Source organism: Mobula birostris, chromosome 32, assembly GCF_030028105.1.
Source record: "Mobula birostris isolate sMobBir1 chromosome 32, sMobBir1.hap1, whole genome shotgun sequence".
NCBI lineage: Eukaryota > Metazoa > Chordata > Chondrichthyes > Myliobatiformes > Myliobatidae > Mobula > Mobula birostris.
The window spans coordinates 29,302,358-29,322,332 of record NC_092401.1 but is presented as its reverse complement, the minus strand read 5'-3'; the positions used below and the strand labels follow the sequence as shown (position 1 = coordinate 29,322,332).

Sequence of the window (19,975 nt, the reverse complement as noted above, 5' to 3'; positions counted from 1 at the left end):
GCTGGCTGCCCTCAGCACAGCCTCAAACAATGCAGTTCACTACATATTTCGATGTACATGTGACAAGCCCCAAGTCCCTGCCAGCCTTCAACCTACTGCAGGTGACACAGAATCCAGTCAAGGTCCAACCCGAGCAGGACTATGTGATCCATGTTCCTAGGGGCAGAAACCAAGACAAACCTCACATCCCGCTGGAAGATCATCAGTTAGGTAGCCCAAAACCTACTGGCCTTCCAGTGTAAGTGAACACTGCAGGAGGACGTGCTGAGGGAGGCACGAAAGCTTGGTGCAGCCGCAGTGACGACTGCACAGGAAAAGACCACAGTTTGGGTCCTGTGGTCAATAGATCCAGAGGGGCTGAGCTCTGTTCAAACTTCAAAGTGACTTTATTATCAAAGTATCTATCTGTCTCCATATACTACCTTCAGATTCATTTTTTAACAGGCATATACGGGAACATAAATAAATACAATAGAATTTATGAAAAATTATAAAGACTGAAACAATGTACAAAAGACAGAAAAACACGGAAATAATTAAAAAATGAAAATAAATAATACTGAGGACACGAGTTCTATAGAGTGTGGAGTCAGTTCAGTGATCAGGTGAGTGAAATTATCCACGCTGGTTCAGGAGCCTCATGGTTGTAGAATAATAATTGCTCCTGAACTTGGTGGTATGGGACCCAAGGCTTCTGTACCTCCATACCACTGGTAGTAGCAAGTAGAAAGTGTGGCCTAGATGGTCTTACTCCATTTCACGGACTCAAACATTTCACAGAGGTATTCAGGAGGAAACAGATGTGGTGCTGGCCCACTGAAAGAGAATGATTGAATTGATGGAACACTGAACATGGAGAACAACATGTCCCAGTTGTACTTACTGTATACATTAAAGTATAACTATTCATAACAAGAATCACAGATTGCAGCAGTTCTCAACTGGAGCTCAGCACAGTTCCGCAGACACAATCAGGGAAGGGTAATACTGGACTGTCACCAAAAAAGAATGAATAGAAACAAAGGCAAACGGCTCCATACTGTGTTATTGCACTATAACAATAAGGATAACATAGGAATGAGGTCTGCCTGCGGCATCATATTCATCAGACTGCTGTAGGATTAAGTTCAAATCTGTCTGTATGCTAAATCTGACTAAAACCTGGAACAACTGAGCTCTGGATTACAGCAGCCAAGCTGAGGGCATGTAAATTAAAGGGGAAAGCTGTTGATTTTTATAATACTCCCCATTTCTCATTCAATGATGAGAGTGATGGTGGTATAATTATGGGCCAGGATTTTATTTATTTATTTACAGATTTACCAGGATGTTGCTTGAATCAAAGAACAATCAAAGAATCTTAAGAAAGAAATTAGAAAAGCTAAAAGAAGATACGGGGCTGCTTTGGCAAATAAGGTAAAAATAAATCCAAAGGGTTTCTACAGTTATGTTAATAGCAAAAGGATAGTGAGGGATAAAATTGGTCCCTTAGAGAATCAGAGTGGATGGCTATGTGCAGAGCCAAAAGAGATGGGGGAGATTTTGAACAATTTCTTTTCTTCGGTATTGACTAAGGAGAAGGATATTGAATTATGTAAGGTAAAGGAAACAAGAAGGGTAGTTATGGAAAGTATGACAATTAAAGAAGAGGAAGTACTGGCACTTTTAAGGAATATAAAAGTGGATAAGTCTCCGGGTCCAAACAAGATATTCCCTAGGACCTTGAGGGAAGTTAGTGTAGAAATAGCAGGGGCTCTGACAGAAATATTTCAAATGTCATTAGAAACGGAGATGGTGCCGGAGGATTGGCGTATTGCTCATGTGGTTCCATTGTTTAAAAAAGGTTCTAAGAGTAAACCTAGCAATTATCGGCCTGTGAGTTTGACGTCAGTGGTGGGTAAATTGATGGAAAGTATTCTTAGAGATGGTATATATCGTTATCTGGATAGACAGGGTCTGATTAGGAACAGTCAACATGGATTTGTGCGTGGAAGGTCATGTTTGACAAATCTTATTGAATTTTTTGATGAGGTTACTAAGAAAGTTGACGAGGGTAAAGTGGTGGATGTTGTCTATATGGACTTCAGTAAGGCCTTTGACAAGGCTCCACGCAGAAGGTTAGTTAGGAAGGTTCAATCGTTAGGCATTAATATCGAAGTAGTAAAATGGATTCAGCAGTGGCTAGATGGGAGACGCCAGAGAGTAGTGGTGGATAACTGTGTGTCAGATTGGAGGACGGTGTGTAGCGGTGTGCCTCAGGGATCTGTATTGGGTCCACTGTTATTTGTCATATATATTAATGATCTGGATGATGGGGTGGTAAATTAGATTAGTAAGTATGCAGATGATACTAAGATAGGTGGAGTTCTGGATAATGAAGTAGGTTTTCAAAGCTTGCAGAGAGATTTAGGCCAGTTAGAAGGGTGGGCTGAAAGATGGCAGATGGAGTTTAATGCTGAAAAATGTGAGGTGCTACATTTTGGTAGGACTAATCAAAATAGGACATACATGGTAAATGGTAGGGCACTGAAGAATGCTGTAGAACAGAGGGATCTAGGAATGATGGTGCATAGTTCCCTGAAGGTGGAATCTCATGTGGATAGGGTGGTGAAGAAAGCTTTTGGTATGCTGGCCTTTATTAATCAGAGCATCGAGTATAGGAGTTGGGATGTAATGTTGAAACTGTATAAGGCATTGATAAGGCCAAATTTGGAGTATTGTGTACAGTTCTGGTCACCGAATTATAGGAAAGATATCAATAAAATTGAGAGAGTACAGAGGAGATTTACTAAAATGTTGACTGGGTTTCATCTCCTAAGTTACAGAGAAATGTTGAACAAGTTAGGCCTTTATTCTTTGGAGCGTAGAAGGTTGAGGGGAGACTTGATAGAGGTGTTTAAAATTATGAGGGGGATTGATAAGAGTTGACGTGGATAGGCTTTTTCCATTGAGAATGGGGGAGATTCAAACAAGAGGACATGAGTTGAGAGTTAAAGGGCAAAAGTTTAGGGGTAACATGAGGGGGAACTTTACTCAGAGAGTGGTAGCTGTGTGGAACGAGCTTCCAGCAGAAGTGGTTGAGGCAGGTTCGATGTTGTCATTTAAAGTTAAATTGGATAGATATACGGACAAGAAAGGAATGGAGGGTTATGGGCTGAGTGCAGGTCGGTGGGACTAGGTGAGAGTAAGAGTTTGGCACAGACTAGAAGGGCCGAGATGGCCTGTTTCCGTGCCATAATTGTTATATGGTTATATGTCTTAAGAAGACAGGTTTCTCAAGTTAGGGCTTTTCTCTTTGGAGTGAAGGAGGCTGAGGGGCAACTTGTTAGAGATGGAGAACATGGTATGAGGCATAGATGGAGTGAATAGCTGAACACTTATTGTTAGGGCAGAAATGGCTAATTCGAAGGGGCATAATTTTAACAGGACAGGAGGAAAGTGTGGGGGAGAAGTCAGAGGCAAGTTGTTTTTTTCCATAGAGAATGGTGGATACATGGATGCCCAGGGGTGGTGGTAGAGGCAGATACATTAGGTGCATTTAATAAATTGTTAAATATGCACATGGATGATAGAAAGGCAATGTAAGAGGAAAAGATTAACCTGATCTTAAGAGGTTAAAAGGTCAGCATGACATTGTGGGCCAAAGGTCCCGTACTGTACTATTGTATATTCTATGTGTCAAAAGCCATTACTGCACGAAACAAAATGCATCACATTCGCTGAGGAAGAGCACTATTGTTTCTGGTTCAGTTTTCCATGACCATTCCTGGGAGGGGCAGTGAAACAATGTAAGCAGTGATAACCAATATCGCCCCCCCCCCAAACAAACAACCTGCCAACAGAATGACTAGACTGCAACACGAGTGTAAATCAGATGTTGTGTGGGAGAACGGGAACTTTTGACACCCTGTTGATAAATTAGCACCTTACGGGAATCAAAAAAGGGATCACTTTGCATCTTGCGATCATAATGCCATTAGTTTCAAAATAATTATGGAGAAGGATAGGTCTGGTCCTCGGGAGAAAGGCCAATTTTGATGGTATCAGAAAGAATCTGGCAAGTGTGGATTGAGACAGGTTGTTTTCTGACAAACATGTACTTAGTAAGTGGGAGTTCAGAGTTTGTATGTTCCTGTTAGAATGAAAGGAAAGGATAACAGGTCTGGGGAACCTTGGATTTTGAGAGATATTGAAGCTCTGGTTATGAAAAAGGAGGTGCATAGCAGCTACGGGAGCAAATGAGGTGCTTGAGAAGTACAATAAATGCAAGAGAACACTTAAGGAAATCAGCAGGGCTAAAAAAGGCATGAGTTTGCGTTATCAGAAAGTGAAAGAGAATCCCAAGGGATTCTACAGATATATCACGGGCAAAACGATAGCAAGGGAAAAAACTGGTGCCCTGGAAGATCAGAGTAGCATCTATGCATTATCCCTAAGAGATGGAGCCTTAAATGGATTTCTTTGCATCTGCATTTACTTGGGATACAGACACAGAATCTATAGAAATGTGGCAAAGTGGTTGTGAGGTCATGGACTATATATAGATTACATAGGAGGAGGTGTTTGCTCTCTTGAGGCAAATTACAGTGGATAAATCCCCAGGGCCTGCAAGGTATTCCCTCTGAACCTGTGGGTGGCTAGTGCAGAAATTGAAGGGGCCCTCATACAGTAATGTAAAACGTCCTTAGCCACGGGCGAGGTGCTAGAGGATTGGAGGACAGCTAATGTTGTTCCAATGTTTAAGAATGGTTCTATGAATAAGCCAGGAAATTGGTGAGCCTGACATCAGTAATGGGTAAGTTATTGGAAGGTATTCTAAGGGACAGGATAAGTAAGCATTCGGAGAGAAGGGACTGATTAGGGATGGTCAACATTGCTTTCTGTGTGATAGGTTTGAATCTAATCTTATAGAGTTTCTCAAGGAAGTTATCAAGGTTGATGGAGGCAAGGTAGTAGATGTTGTCTGTAGCAAGGCTTTTGACAAGGTTCTCCATGGGAGGTTGGTCAAGAAGATTCAGTCACTTAAAATTGGGGATGTAGTGGACAGCAAAGACTATCAGAGCTTGCAGTGGGACCTGGATCAGCTGGAATAAATACAGATGGAATATAATGCAGACAAGTGTGAAGTGTTGCACTTAGGGAAGTCAGACCAGGGAAGGACACTGGTGTAGTAAAACATACAGATCCGGGAATGCAGATTCATAATTCCTTGAAAGTGTTGCACAGGTAGACATGATTAAAAAGTAAGGTTTTTGCACATTGGACTTCAAAAAATCAAAGTATTGAGTACAGGAGTTGGGATGTTATGTTGAAGTTGTATAAGACATTGGTGAGGCCTAATTTGGAGTACTGTGTGCAGTTTTCATCACCTACATACAGGAAAGATGTCAATAAGATTGAAGGAGTGCACAGAAAATTTACAAGGATGTTGCCAGGACCTGAGGACTTAAGTTGTAGGGTAAGGTTGAATAGGTTAGAATTTTATTCCCTAGAGTGTAGAAGAGCAAGTGGAGATTTGAGAGGGGTATAGAAAATTATGAGGGGTATAGATAGGGTAAATGCAAGCAGGCTTTTTCCACTGAAGTTGGGTGAGACTAGAATTAGAGGTAACACACACAAAATGCTGGAAGAACTTGCCAAGCCAGGCAGCATCTATAGAAAAAAGTACAGTCGACATTTTGGGCTGAGACCCTTCGGCAGGACAAGAGATAAAAAGATGAGGAGTAGATTTATAAGTTGGGGGAAGGGGAGAGAGAAACACAAGGTGATTAAGTGAAACCGGGAGGGAGAGGAATAAAGTAAGGAGCTGGGAAGTTGATTAGTGAAAGATGTACAAGGCTGCAGAAAGGGGAATCCAATAGGAGAGAACAGAAGGCCATGGAAGAAAGAAAAGGGGAAGGAGCAACAGAGGGAGGTGATGGGCAGGTAAGAATACAAGGTGAGAGAGGGAAAAGGGGATGAGGAATGGTGAAAGGAGGAGGAGGGGGGAATTCCAGAAGTCCGAGAAATCAATATTCATGCCATCAGGTTGGAGGTTACCAAGACAGAATATAAAGTGTTGTTCCTCCATCCTGAGAGTGGCCTCATCGCAACAGCAGAGGACACCATGGATTGACATATTGGAATGGGAATGGAAAGTGGAATTAAAATGGGAGATCCCGTTTCTTCTGGCAGATGGAACATAGGTGTTCAGCAAAACTGTCTCCCAATCTACATCGGGTCTCACTGATATACAGGAGGCCACTCCGGGAGCACCAGACACAGTATATGACCGCAACAGACTCACAGGTAAACGTCACCTCACCTGGAAGGACTATTACTCCCTGTATTCCAATGACTGTGTAGCCACCCACCCACAGCACTAATCTGCTAATTAAATTTGCCAACGATACTACATTCATTGGCCTAATCTCAAACAATAACGAGGTGGCCTACAGGGAAGAAGTCGTCTCTCTGACACAATGGTGTCAAAAAACAACCTCTCCCTTAATGTCGCAAAAACAAAGGAGCTGGTTGTGGATTACAGGAGGAATGAAGACAGGCTAACCTCTATTGACATCAATGGATCTAGGGTTGAGAAGTAAACAGCTTTAAGTTCCTCAGCATCCACATCATCGAGGACCTCGTGGTCTGTACACACCAACTGTGTGGTGACAAAGGAACAACAGCGCCTCTTTTACCTCAGATGGTTGAGGAAGTTTGGTCTGGACTTCCTAAGAACCAAATCCCAAGAACTTTCTACAGGGGCACAATTGAGAGCATCCTGACTGGCTGCATCACTGCCTGGTATGGGAACTGTACCTCCCTTAATCGCAGGTCTCTGCAGAGGGTGGTGTGGACAGCCCAGTGCATCTGTAGTTGTGAACTTGCCATGATTCAAGACATTTACAGATACAGGTGTGTAAAAAAGGGCCCATAGGATCATTGGGGACCAGAGTCACCCCAACCACAATCTATTTCAGCTGATACCATCCAGGAAATGGTACGGCCGCATAAAGACCAGGACCAACAAGCTCCCAGACAGTTTCTTCCACCAGGCCATCAGACTGATGAACTCACGCTTGTTAGGGTGAGTTTTTGGGTAAATGATTCATTTACACTTAAATGACTTTGGCCACCAGTCTTCTGTTTGTCAAAGTACTGTGGATTGAGTTCACAACAATGCATTTCCTAGAAGCTGTGAATACCAGACGCTGCTGACGATGTAGTTTGACCAGATGCTGTAGTTTCAAAGACCGTTTTATCTATAATTTATAAATATGAATTGTCCTCTATGTTAGCACGTAAAGTACCAAATATATGTATTGTGGATTTAACTTGCATTCCTAAAGGCTGTCAGTACCAACCCAGACAGGAGGAAAGGATGAAGTCAGAAGGTGTGATGTTTTGTATGTAGCTTCAAAAGGAAGCATTGTCTATAACTCTGTAAGTAGCGATTGCCCTTTGTGTTTAGTGTATAAATATCAAGCCCACATTGGGCTAGCAGACCTTTCTACCGAAGGTGTCTCTGTAGGTATGATGCCTGCTGTACCTCGTTGTGTTGAATAAAGAAGCTGCTTTGTACCTACCAGTGACTCTGTCTCTCCGGTGATTTTATCCACGCCACAACATTTGGTGTCAGGAGTGGGATACTTCGTGACCCGTCGTGTGGCCAGCATTCCTAGCAGTCTAAGTTGGTGAGTATTTTTCTAAAATAACACTCACACTTGGATCTGTTCGATCGGTGGAACATGGGCACACGAGGTATCACGAACGCGGAGAGCTGAACTGGCAGATATAAAAGTAGTGTGTGCGTGTGCATGTGTGTTTATGTAAGTGAGGAATCTATATGTGTTAACTAAAGACCACCAGTTGCGAAAAGTGGTAACCGACGGTACGATTCGAGATGCCAGAGTAGGAGTGTGTATCCTCGTTCAGGGAACTGCATTTTAGTGTATGTGTTTGCAAGTGTGATGCAAAGGAATACAGCAGGCATCATGAGTCGGGTACTCAAAAGTGGCAAATTGTGGAATACATACTCTACAGTTTTAAGTATGTACTGTTTAACTGCTACCTGTCTTTGATCTTTTGCGTAGCGTGGGAATTAGTATGGAGGTATCTCAGGGAGAGGTTTTACCCAGATAGTTCTACCAGAATGGTACCTACTGATGTCAGGCAACGTCAGGTTGAGAACCCTGATGATCCGAGCCAGCCATTGACCTTGATTACGACTATTCATAAGCCCATCACCCCCGGGGAGAAACAGAGCATCTTGTCTGAGTTGCCCTCACTTAAAGTCGCCTGTGGGAATTCAGAATTCTGGCACAAGCTCAAGGAAATGGTTGAAATCCACCAGATGCACCCTAAAGATATACACGTGTTAGTGAAAGCCAAGTGCCTGAGGCATATGTGGGACAGGATGGCCCAGGGGGTGCCGGATGGTACATGGACAACTACTGGGAGCACCAGTAATGAAGAAAGATATCGCTCTTTTAAAGGGGAAGTGAAGCAGTGACTGGAGGGAGGCAAGAGTAGCTGGGGAACGATAATGGCAGTGACCCAGAGGGCTGACGAGACAGCCAATGGATTATGCAGAATGTAAATACCCAGCATATGAGGAGTATTCAAGGTTGGATAATCCAGGGAGGGGCGACCCAGTCTTTCTAAAAATGCTGAAGGAAGGCCTGGGCTCAGCCCACCAGGAAGTTTTAGATTTAGGCATAACGGTAGGGTCCAACTACTCTGCGATAGTTTCGTGGGCCAGTGAGATAGACCAAAGAAAAGGCAAGAGTGAGTATGGTGGATGCAGCTGCTGTGATGTCCCGGAGAGTTTGTTTTGCTTGCCGGCAGCCAGGGCACCTAGCAAAGGACTGCCGGACCAGGTATAAGACAGTGAAGGAGTTGATATGCTACAGCTGTGGCCTATCAGGACATGGCTGGAGACAGTGTCCAAAAGGGAGGGGGAAAACCCAGGCGAAGGTCACGGCAGACACCCAGTCACTCACCCCATCAGCAACCAGTCTGACTGTCGATCAGATCAAAGAGTTAGTGACAGCGCCTCTTAGGGCAGAAAAAGATGTGGCAGTGGGCTCCACTGTCAGCGCTGGTGACCCACGGATGTACACAATGGCATTGTTAGGGGGACGGCAATGGAATATGTTAATGGACACAGGGGCATCAATATTGATAACAGACTTACCCTTACCAACAACCAGACAGGCCAGTTATATCAGGGATGTTGGAGGGAAAACAGTAAAAGCAGAAAGAAGCACGTCGCAAATTCTAAAAATCGGGGGAGTGCAGCTTCCAGTGTATTTCTGGGTACGTCCAAATAATGAGGGCACGATCCTTGGAATAGACATCCTAAGGGAAGCAGGAGCTGTTATAGATTTGGGAAAGGGAGAAATAATATGGGCGAGTCAGGGGCAGCGAACGCGCATGACCAACAGAATACACAACCTGCCTAGCATAGTCGCTGCCGCCCAAATCATCAGAGACTGCAGCCCGGATGGGGTCTATGGGTTACCTTGTCAGCAGTTCCCAGCAGTGTGAGCTAGACACAAGCAGGATTGTGGTCAAGTAAAGATAAACCCAGTTAAAATAGAAGAGGGTCTGTATAAACCCCCTAAGCAGGACCCTATACAAACTGACACACTGACCGCTGTTCAAGGTATAGCGAAGGAACAAACACAACAGGGGATACTCAGAGAGACTGCGGCCACTCCAGAACATAAAGTTTTCCCAGTTCCAGGAGGAAACAACAGAAGCCAGCTTAGTAAAATTATATGCAGAGATGGAGGCAGAAGAGAAGGAAAAACGGAGGAGAAAAGGAGCAAAGGAGGGACCAGATGGGTGCTGGACACATGGGGAAGGAAGTGTCGCGGTGGCCCCACCATGTATTGCGTAGATACTATCCAAGTTATATCATGGGGCGATGCATGAGGGAAGGCAGAGCACGATCACAACCCTCCGGCAGGACTGGTGGTGGCCAGGGATGGGCGGGGATGTTGAGAAATTCTGCCGCCATTGTATTACTTGTGCCCAGCATAACCCCAGTAAGGGCAGAAAGCTACAGCTGGCAAATCAGCCTCGGCCGAGGGGACCCTGGGAAAACATCCAGATAGACTTCACAGGGCCCCTGCCAAAAAGCAGGGGGAAAAGCTACTGTCAAGTAACTATGGATCACTTCACCCGGTGGGTGGAGGCTTTCCCAACAAGGGACCGCACTACCCGCACCGCTGCATGGATCCTAGTTCAGGAAATCCTCCCAAGGTGGGGAACCCCAGTTCAGGTGGATTCAGATCAGGGAGCACATTTCACGGGGAAAGTGATGAAGGAAATACGTCGACTGTTTGGTATTCGACAACCGTTCCAAATACCCTACCACCCCAGGGTTCAGGGATGGTAGAAGGGATGAACCGAACAATCAAGAATGCTTTAGCCAAAGCTATAGATGAGACAGGAAAGACGTGGGTTGATGTATTACCAGGAATCCTGATGAGATTGTGCGCAACCCCGAGCCACACTTTGGGTCTCAGCCCCCATGAATTATTGATGGGGCAAGCAATGCAACTCCCTTATGGGGTAGTTACGGGTTGCGGGGAGCCTGGGGCTTACAGGGATAGAATGACCCAATATGTGAAAGACCTTTGTAACCAACTTAAAGTGTTGAAGGACCGAGCAAAACAACAGCAGCGAATCGCTGATCAGAGAGAACCAGAGGGAAAGGGGAGAGTCCTTCCACAGCCCAGCGACCAAGTTATGGTGAGGGTGCTGCCGGAAAAGCCAGGGTTTGCCCCTAGGTGGATAGGACCACAGACGGTACTCTTAACCAATGATACATGTGTCTGTGTGCAGACTCGGCGAGGCAGCCAGTGGAAACACTGGACCCAGGTTAAAGCATACGACTCACCCTCTTGTTGCTCCCACAGACAGAGCGGGGGACCAAGTGTACTCAGTAACCATGTAATTACAGAGAACCTAAGAGAGGAACACCAGCCGGCCATGCCAGACCTGACCACAGCTGATGGAAACATACCCGGAGAAAACGCAAAGGCAGAAAACGCCGAGAGCATGGCAGAAGACACTGAGAGCATGTTGGAAAACCATGAACAGCCTGCTAAAGTGTGGTGATGATGGTACTCTGTAAAGAAGGCTGGTTGCTGAAGGTAGATGATTAATTTTATAGCATAGTATAGTAATTATTGGGAAATAGACGGGAAGGGATTTTTAAGTTAAAGCAGAGACGGCAAGTTCCACTACTTCGATGGCATTTCAGACTGCACACGGCATCTGAAAGCAGTCACCCCCAGTATGAGGAGCTGGGCCCTTTTCAGCAGTTGGGCCAGTGATCGACTGGACAGTTCGAAAGGGGGTGCCACCGGGGAGAGGTCCTTGCAGACATTTACCTAGAGGCCACCCCAACCCCTTCCTGTACATCGATGAGAGGGCCTGTGGGTGCTCCTTGAAGGAGAGTTTCAGCGACCAGAGGATGAAGGGCTGAAGATAAAGGAATGTGATTAAGCTGCAGGCAGCCTGCAGGGAAAGAGCTGGCAGGCACAGGAAATGAGCCGCATTTCCAAAAAACTTGGAACAACCTCTCTGTTTAACATTTGGTAGGTCGCGATTAGGGAATGCTGGGATAGATATCAAGGCACACAAAATTGGAATTTCGAGGCAGGGCGTTTTTGCTGCCCTATTTGAGCAGATCCTCCTAGGTTGGCCTTTCCTGGTACAAATTTAATTTTTGTCCAGGAGGGCCAAGAGGAGGGACTGTTAGAGTGAGTTTTTGGGTAGGTGATTCATTTACACTTAAATGACTTTGGTCACCAATCTTCTGTTTGTCAAAGTACTGTGGATTGAGTTCATAACAATGCATTTCCTGAAAGCTGTGAATACCAGACGTTGCTGACGCTGTAGTTTGACCAGATGCTGTAGTTTCAAAGACCGTTTTATCTATAATTTATAAATATGAAATGCCCTCTATGTTAGCACGTAAAGGATGTGTATTGTGGATTTAACTTGCATTCCTAAAGGCTCTCAGTACCAACCCAGACATGTTGGCGTCAGGAGGAAAGGATGAAGTCAGAAGGTGTGATGTTTTGTATGTAGCTTCAAAAGGAAGCATTGTCTATAACTCTGTAAGTAGCGATTGCTTTTTGTGTTTAGTGTATAAATATCAAGCCCACATTGGGCTAGCAGACCTTTCTACCAAAAGCGTCTCCATCCGTGTGATGCCTGCTGTACCTTATTGTGTCGAACAAAGAAGCTGCTTTGTATCTACCAGTGACTCTGTCTCTCCGGCGATTTCATCCATGCTACAACAAAGCTGATTTGAGTGTATTTCTATGTTACATTGACACTATTAATAAATTACAAAATTTATTATATGTTATTATAAATTACTAAGATTGCACATTGCACACTTAAACGGAGGCATAACGTAAAGATTTTTACTCCTCATGTATGTGAAGGATGTAAGAAATAAAGTCATTTGGGGCCCTGAATGACAGTGAGGGATGAGGTGTAGGGGCACATGTAGCAATTGTTCCATGCGCAGAATTAAGTGCCAGGAGGGAGATCAGTGGCGAGGAACGAATGGAAAAGACAGTCGCGTAGGGAGCAATCCCTGCGGTAAGCAGAAAGTGGAGTGGAGGGAAAGATGTGCTTGGTGGTGGGATCCTGTTGGAGATGGTGGAAGTTCCAGAGAATAAAGTGCTGGATGCGGAGTCTGGTGGGTTGGTGAGGGCAAGAGGAACCCTATCCCTGGTTGTGTGGTGGGAGGATGGGGTAAGAGCAAACGTGTGTGAAATGGAGGAAGTGCGGCTGAAGGCAGAATTGATGGTGGAGGAAGGGAAGCCCCTTTCTTTGAAAAAGGAGGACATCTCCTTCATTCTGAAATGAAAAGCCTCAGCCCCAGAGCAGATGCAGTGCACTCAGAGGAATTGAGAGAAAGGGATGGTGTTTTTACAAGTAACAGGGTGGGAAGAGGTATTGTCCAGGTAGCTGTGAAAGTCCGTGGGTTTATAATAGACATCAGTAGACAAGATGTCTCCAGAACAAAGACAGTGAGATTGAGAAAAGGGACGGAGAATTCAGAAATAGACCAGGTAATCTTGAGGGCAGGGTGGAAGATGGAGGCACATTTGATGAAGTCAACAAGCTCGGCACGGGTGCAGGAAACAGCACCAATGCAGTCGTCAATGTAGCGTAGGAAAAGTGGGGGGCGGACACCAGTGTAGGCTTGTAACATAAGACTGTTCCACGAAGCCAACAAATAGCCAGGCACAGCTGGGACCTATGCGAGTATACATGGCTACATCTTTTGTTTGATGGAAGTGGGAGGAGCCAAGGAAAAATTATTAAAGAGTGAGGACAAGTTCCAGTAGATGGAGGAGAGTGGTAGTGGAGCGGATCTGGTTGGGTCTGATGTCCAGAAAGAAACAGAGAGCTTTGAGGCCTTCCTAGTGGGGGACAGAGGTGTATAGGGACTGGACATCCAGAGTGAAAATAAGATGATTTGGGTCAGTGAACTTGAAATTATTGAAAAGATCCAGAGAGTGTGAAGTTTCACAGGTGTAGGTAGGAAGGGTCTGAACTAAGGGGGGATCAGACAGAGTCGAGGTGCAAACATGAATTCAGTTGGGGCTGAAACAATGGGTCTGTATGGACAAGTGGGTTTGTGGATCTTAGGTAGGGGGTAGAAACAGGAGGTGCAGAGTGTGGGAGCTATGAGATTGATGGCAGTGGATGGGAGGTCCCCAGAGCTAATAAGGTTAGTGATGGTGTGGGAGACAATGGCCTGGTGCTCTTTAGTAGAATCCTGTTCATAGGGCAAGTAACAAGAGGTGTCTGAGAGTTGGCACTGGGCCTCAGCAACGTAGAGGTCAGTCCACCAACTACAGAACTCCCTTTAGCTGCAGGTTTGATGGTGAGGCTCATATTAGTACAGAGGGAGTGAAGAGCAGAGCTTTTGGAAGGGGTGAGGTTAGAATTGGAGACAGGAGTTTTGAAGTCGAGATGGTTGATATCCCGTCAGCGGTTGACAATGAAAAGGTCCTGAGCAGCCAGAAGACAATGGTGGGGTGTCCAGGAAGAGGAGGAGGTTGAAGACAGGAGAAAGGGCCATCAGTACGGGGTGGAGAGTCCTTGCCAAAGATGTAGGCTCGGAGACTGAGGCGGTGGAAGGAAAGCTCAGCATCATGGCAGGCACAGAACTCACTGAGGTGTGGGCGCAGTGGGACAAAAATGAGGCCCTTACTGAGGACAGAACGTTCTGCCTCAGAGAGGGTAAGGTCAGAGGGAATAGTGAAGACCTGGCACAGATGAGCTGGGATCAGAGGGAGGAAGGGAGTTGGTAGTGTCTGAGGAGAAGGAAGGTTTGAGGTGTTCAGGGATGGTGGGGTGAGAGAAAGGAGTCTCCGAGGACCCAAGAGCTGGTGGTGGGACCTGAGAGAGATGGGATTGCGGAGCAGCAGTGGGGGAAGGGGAGATGGAGGTTCCAGTGGCAGCAAGTGAAGACCTGGCGGAGGTTGCACAATCGGCACTTTGGAGGTGTCAGACGTCATTGGAACCCACATTGACGCAGTGGAGTCCGAGTTTAGAATCTGCTCTGGATTGTTAGAGCCGTTGAGGTGAGCAACAGGGATCACAGTCTGGAGATGTCCAGGCCCGCTGATATTGGAGACAGCATGTTCTGTGGTCTATAGATATGCAATCTTCCGACCCTTGCAGGACATGAGAAAGTCAAAGAATTGGCGATTCAGCATGGATTCAGCGGAGGATAAAGTAGCAGACAGGTCTGTTATAGGCAGCGGAAAGAGAATACTAGAGTTGTGGAAGTGACTGGGATGGGGACACCAAGTACCTCCTCATGGAGTAAAGCATGGTGCATAGAACACAGTGGGAGAAGCAGCAGGAGAAACAGTCAATTGAATGTGAGCACCTGGGGTCCTCAGAGGGTCCAAACCAAGAGGTCATGGGTTAAGGGTGAAAGTTGAGATGTTTAAGGGAACAGGAGGGGAATTTCTTCACTCAGAGGGTTGTAAGAGTATGGAATGAGCTGGCAGAAGAAGTGGTAGATACAGGTTCAATTTCATCATTTATGAGAAATTTGGATAGGGATACAGATGGGAGGGGTATGGTGGGCTATGGTCTGGGTGCAAGTTGATGGGACTAGGCAGACTAATAGTTTGGCATGGACTAGATGGACCATAAGACCTGTTTCTGTGCTGTAGTGTTCTATGACGCTATGGCTCTAAAAAGGGCTACATTAATTTGACTTATGCAAGAGAGATGTAGTAAAGAATGAAATGGAGGCATTTAGATTGTAATGAAAAGGTTAGTGAAGAGTACACCAGGAATAGGGTTCATTCCCTATCTGTTTAAACCCCTGTAAACATGACAACTGCATCATACCTTCAACAGTGTTAATCTCCAGTCCTTATTTCAATCGTACCTTCATGATAGCTGAAGATCTCCATACTTGGCTCTGTGTAAGGGTTGAAAGCAGGCTTATAACGCAGTTTGGTTATACCTGTCAAACAAGAGCATTTATTTCAGATCTTAGTATAACTCGAGCAAAAATAACCAATTTGCTGGAGAAACTATGTGGATAAAACACAATCAGCAGAGGACAAGGAATGGTTGAAATTTCAGCTGAACCTGCACGGGAGTTAGAATTGTAACCTTCGCACATCACTAAATCCAGATCTTCAGTGGGAGGGTTAACAAGCAAGTTAAAAGAGGCCCCATCACTTACAGTTTTGGGATTCTGTTACTGGACTCATAACTCAGAGCACCTGAATTTTGCCAATTTGCTCAATTTCCACCTCTGGAATTTTAAATTTTAAGTATACTTACTTCTTGTTGGAATTAAGTTTCGTTTGGCATCATGAATAGCACAGACATTGTGGGCCAACGAGCCTCTTTCTGGGCTGTACGTTTTAAACTACCTACCAGTCCAGTCGATGTTTCAGGCAGAGACCCTTCACCAGGACTCTTCAACCTCACCTGCTGTGTTCTTCCAGCAATTTGTGTGTGTTACTTTGGACTTATGCCACCTCCAGTCACATCCATGGAGGAGTCTCACATTGGTCTCACTAGTCACCTCAGAAATGACAAAACCAGGGTTGGAACAGATCATCTTGACCATGAGAAACTACCCAATAAGCCTGAAGATTTATAAGTCTTTGCGTTCAAAGGCAAATTAGCGCAAACAGGAAGGAACATTTACCTTATTTAAGTTCTTGGCACAGCCAGAAGATTGCATTACATTGAAGCAGGCTGATATGCCTTACATTTCGGTACCCCTTTCGTGTATCATGTTTCCCTTAATATGCTCCCAAAACATCTACTGAGTACATTCAATGACTGAGGTCTACAGCCAGCCTGCATAGAAAATTCCAGTTTCCCTTCGGCTCATCTCAGTTCTAAATGCCGACTCCTTGCATTGAGAATGTGATACTGGCTCTAGACAATGTAAGCCAAACCGGCCCAACTTCTATCCTGTGAAGCCTCAGCCCCAAATGACCTGTGCTGCAACGATTCCAAGGTTCTCACAGACGAGCAACAATGATTATTTTCTTGACACAGAAGAGACCTTACAATCATAATACATAGGAGCAGAATTAGGCTAATCGAGGCTGTTACACCATTCAATCGTGGCTGATTTATTAACCCGCTCAACCCCATTCTTCTGCCTTCCGCCCGCAACCTTTGGTAGCATAGCGGTTATCACAACACTATTACAACTTGGCATGTCAGAGTCAATCATAGCATCCTCAGTAAGGAGTCTATGTATGTCCTCCTCGTGGAATGTATTGGTTTACTCCAGGTCCTCAAGTTTCCTCTCACAGTCCAAAGATACACAGGGTAGGTTAAATGGTCATTGTAAATTGTCCTGTGATTTGGTTAGGGTTAAATTGGGGTTGCGGATTGTGTGGCTCAAAGGGCCAGAAGAGCTCATTCTCTGAGCTGTACCTCTAAATAACAACGTTAAAAAAATAATCAAATTCTGCTTTAAATATACCATTCCCTTGGCTTCCATAGCCACCTGTTGATAGAGAGCAAAGAAGAACCAGAGATGCATTCTCACCTAGTTTGGTGAAGAACTGCTGAAGAACTCCCATCAGGTCACCCAGGGTGAGATCATAATCTGCCACCACCCCTTCAATCTGGTGAAACTCGGCTAAGTGAGTGGCATCCAGCGTTTCATTACGGAAGACACGATCAATGGAGAAATACTTCACTGGTGTGAAGGCTTCCTGCATGAAAAGGAAGATGAACATTACCATTATTGCAGTGGTTCAGTTGGAGAGAAAATGAGAACTGTGCTTTAGACATAGTTCAGATTTAAGTTATGCACAAGCAATTCTACTGATCTGGGAAAATGGCAGAACTGCTTGGAGATAAATTAAAGTTTAAATGTAGAAATTGTACATTTTAATCAATTTGATGATTTATATCTTCCTTTCCTCCTATCCTACCTGACAGACAGATCCAGAAAGACCTGCTAAACCAGATCTTCTTGCAGACCTTCCAAAATACATCCAAACAAGTGGTATTAGACAGGGGTGGAAGTCACTTAACTTTCTTGCTGATTTGGTAATATTTGGTATGAACTGCTATATTTTATAAGGAGTTTGAGAATTGATATGTCAACAAAGGCTCTACCAAATTTCTACAGGTGTAGAAATTCTAATTCATTGCACTACTGCGGAAAAAACCTCGGAGGGTTGTAAACTCAGCCAGCACCATCGTGGGTACTAGCCTCTCCATTATTGAGAACATCTTCAAAAGGCAATGACTCAAGAAGGCAGCATTCATCATTAAGGACCCTCACCTTCCAGGACATGCCCTCTTCTCATTGCTTGCACCAGGGAGGAGGTACAGGGGTCTGAAGATTTTAGAAACAGTTTCTTCCTCTAGCCATCAGACTTCTGAGCAGATAATGAACCCATGAACACCAGTTCACTATTTTTGCTTTCTATTTGCACTATTTATATTCTTTTAATATTTATTATTGTAATTTACAGTGTATTTTATGTGTTGTACTGTACTACTGCCACAAAACAACAAATATCACTATATATGTTAGTGATAATAAACCTGATTCTGATCATAAACATACATCTGGCCACATCCTTACCAGATGCTGCTCCGGCCTATACTGGCTCACAAAGCATTGGCATTATGGGTAGAAACAATTTGAGCTAGTCACAGCTGTGTGAGATCCAGAAACCCTGGCACTCAGTCCATTAAGCATCTGTGTCAAGAGCTGGTAACTCCAATGCCCACTACATCCCATAAAAGAACATTTATACCCTACCTTTAATCATTTTTCCCTGAATCTCCCCATCATTGTCAAGTTACCCAATATTAAAACCTAGCTGGCATTTGGAAGGTGGCAAGTGGATTCTACTGAACACTGAATTACATCACTATAAAGGGTGGTTCACCTTGGGAAGAGCCACAAGTGTAACATGTCCTCTCCCACCACAGCTTCGCTGAATAAATAAATACGACCAAGAACACTCTGCAGTCTCCGAGAGGGCTCAGGGAGGCAGAATCAGCGTGCAAAAACCTCACAGTGAGAAGGCTGTGAGCCGATGCTCAACTCCATTTCACCAATTAAAGCTTCCATTGTTTGCCAATTAAAACCAGAGAGATTGAACTATCACAGGGATTGCGGAAGGTGAGCACTGGCTGCCTGCCTTTTTAAAATCGCTGGGGGATCGCTCTGCTGTCGGATAGGTGAGACTGCCTTTTCAATAGCTGCTGAGATCGCTCTGCTACAGAGAGGGAGAATGTTATCCAGGTTTTCTGCATTTTGGATATGGACTGGGACTATAGATTTTTTTCCCAGTCTGAACAGATTTTTGATTTTGTTTTTCATCCGATCTTTTTCATTTTTTTGTGTGCAGGGGAGAGGGATTTGGGGTCAATCTGTCTGTTCTGTTTTTGCTTACTTTTTTGTGGAAAGAGGAGGGCTTTTGGGGTTGATGACTGTGCTGCTGTATTTTTCTTTCTTGGTTTCATGGCTATCTGGAGAAGAAGAATTTCAGAGTTGTAAACTTTGATAATAAATGAACCTTTGAACCTCTTACCTGATGGCAGTAGTGAGAAGAGAGTATTAGAGGTGGGCATCCTTTATGACGGGTGTTGTTTTCTTGTGGCAGTACTCCATATAAATGTGCTCAATTATGGGGAGGGGTTTGCCTGTGATAGACTGGGTTGCATCCACCACTTTCTGTAGATTTTTCTGTTCCTAGGCATTAGCATTTCCATACCAGGCTGTGACACAACCTGTTATGATACTCTCCATTATGCAGTGATAGAAGTTTGTCAAAATTTTAGGCAACATGCTGAAATTACGCAACCTTCTAAGAAAATAGAGGTGCTGTCATGCCTTCTTTGTGATGGAGTAGGGCAAAGCCTATTGCTTCCTTAAGATGGCTGTGCCACTGAGTAAAATCATGGCTGATCCAAACTTGCTCTGACCACATCTCTCTATCTGCCCATCACCTCCCTTTGGAGCTCCTGCCCCTTCCCTTTCTTCCATGGTCTTCTCTCTCCTATCAGATTCTCCCTTCTCCAGCCCTGTATCACTTTCACCTATCAGTTTCCCTGCTCTTTACTTTACCCTTTGCCCTCTCCCAGTTTCACCTATCACTTTGCACTTCTTCCTCCCCTTCCCCTACCCTCTTGCTCTAACATCTTATCTTTTTCTCCCCCCAGTCCTGATGAGAGGTCTCGGCTCAAAAAGTCAACTGTTTACTCTTTTCCATAGATGCTGCTGGCCTCCTGAGTTCCTCCAGCACTTTGTATGTGTTCTTGGATTTCCAGCATTTGCAGATTTTCTCTGTCTTTCCATTGAACATGCTTTCTCACCCTTCCATGCACCACTGACTCCCTTGTATTTCAAATGTCCATCAATTTCCACCTTGCATATATTCAGCAATTCTGCTTCTCCCACCCCCTGTGATAGAATCCCAAA

The 19,975-nt window shown here is 44.7% G+C and overlaps 1 protein-coding gene across 2 annotated transcripts in view; it reads right to left on the bottom strand.

Annotated features, from left to right (window-relative positions):
- The window catches only part of farsa (phenylalanyl-tRNA synthetase subunit alpha), a 58,436-nt gene that overhangs the window by 5,202 nt on the left and 33,259 nt on the right, over window positions 1–19,975 (bottom strand). For both annotated transcript variants that reach the window (XM_072248223.1, XM_072248224.1), the window contains exons 10-11: window positions 17,075–17,243; window positions 15,437–15,514 (exon numbers count right to left, since the gene is read on the bottom strand). In XM_072248223.1, the coding sequence (XP_072104324.1) occupies window positions 15,437–15,514; window positions 17,075–17,243 (247 nt within the window). The remainder of the gene's footprint in view (window positions 1–15,436; window positions 15,515–17,074; window positions 17,244–19,975) is intronic.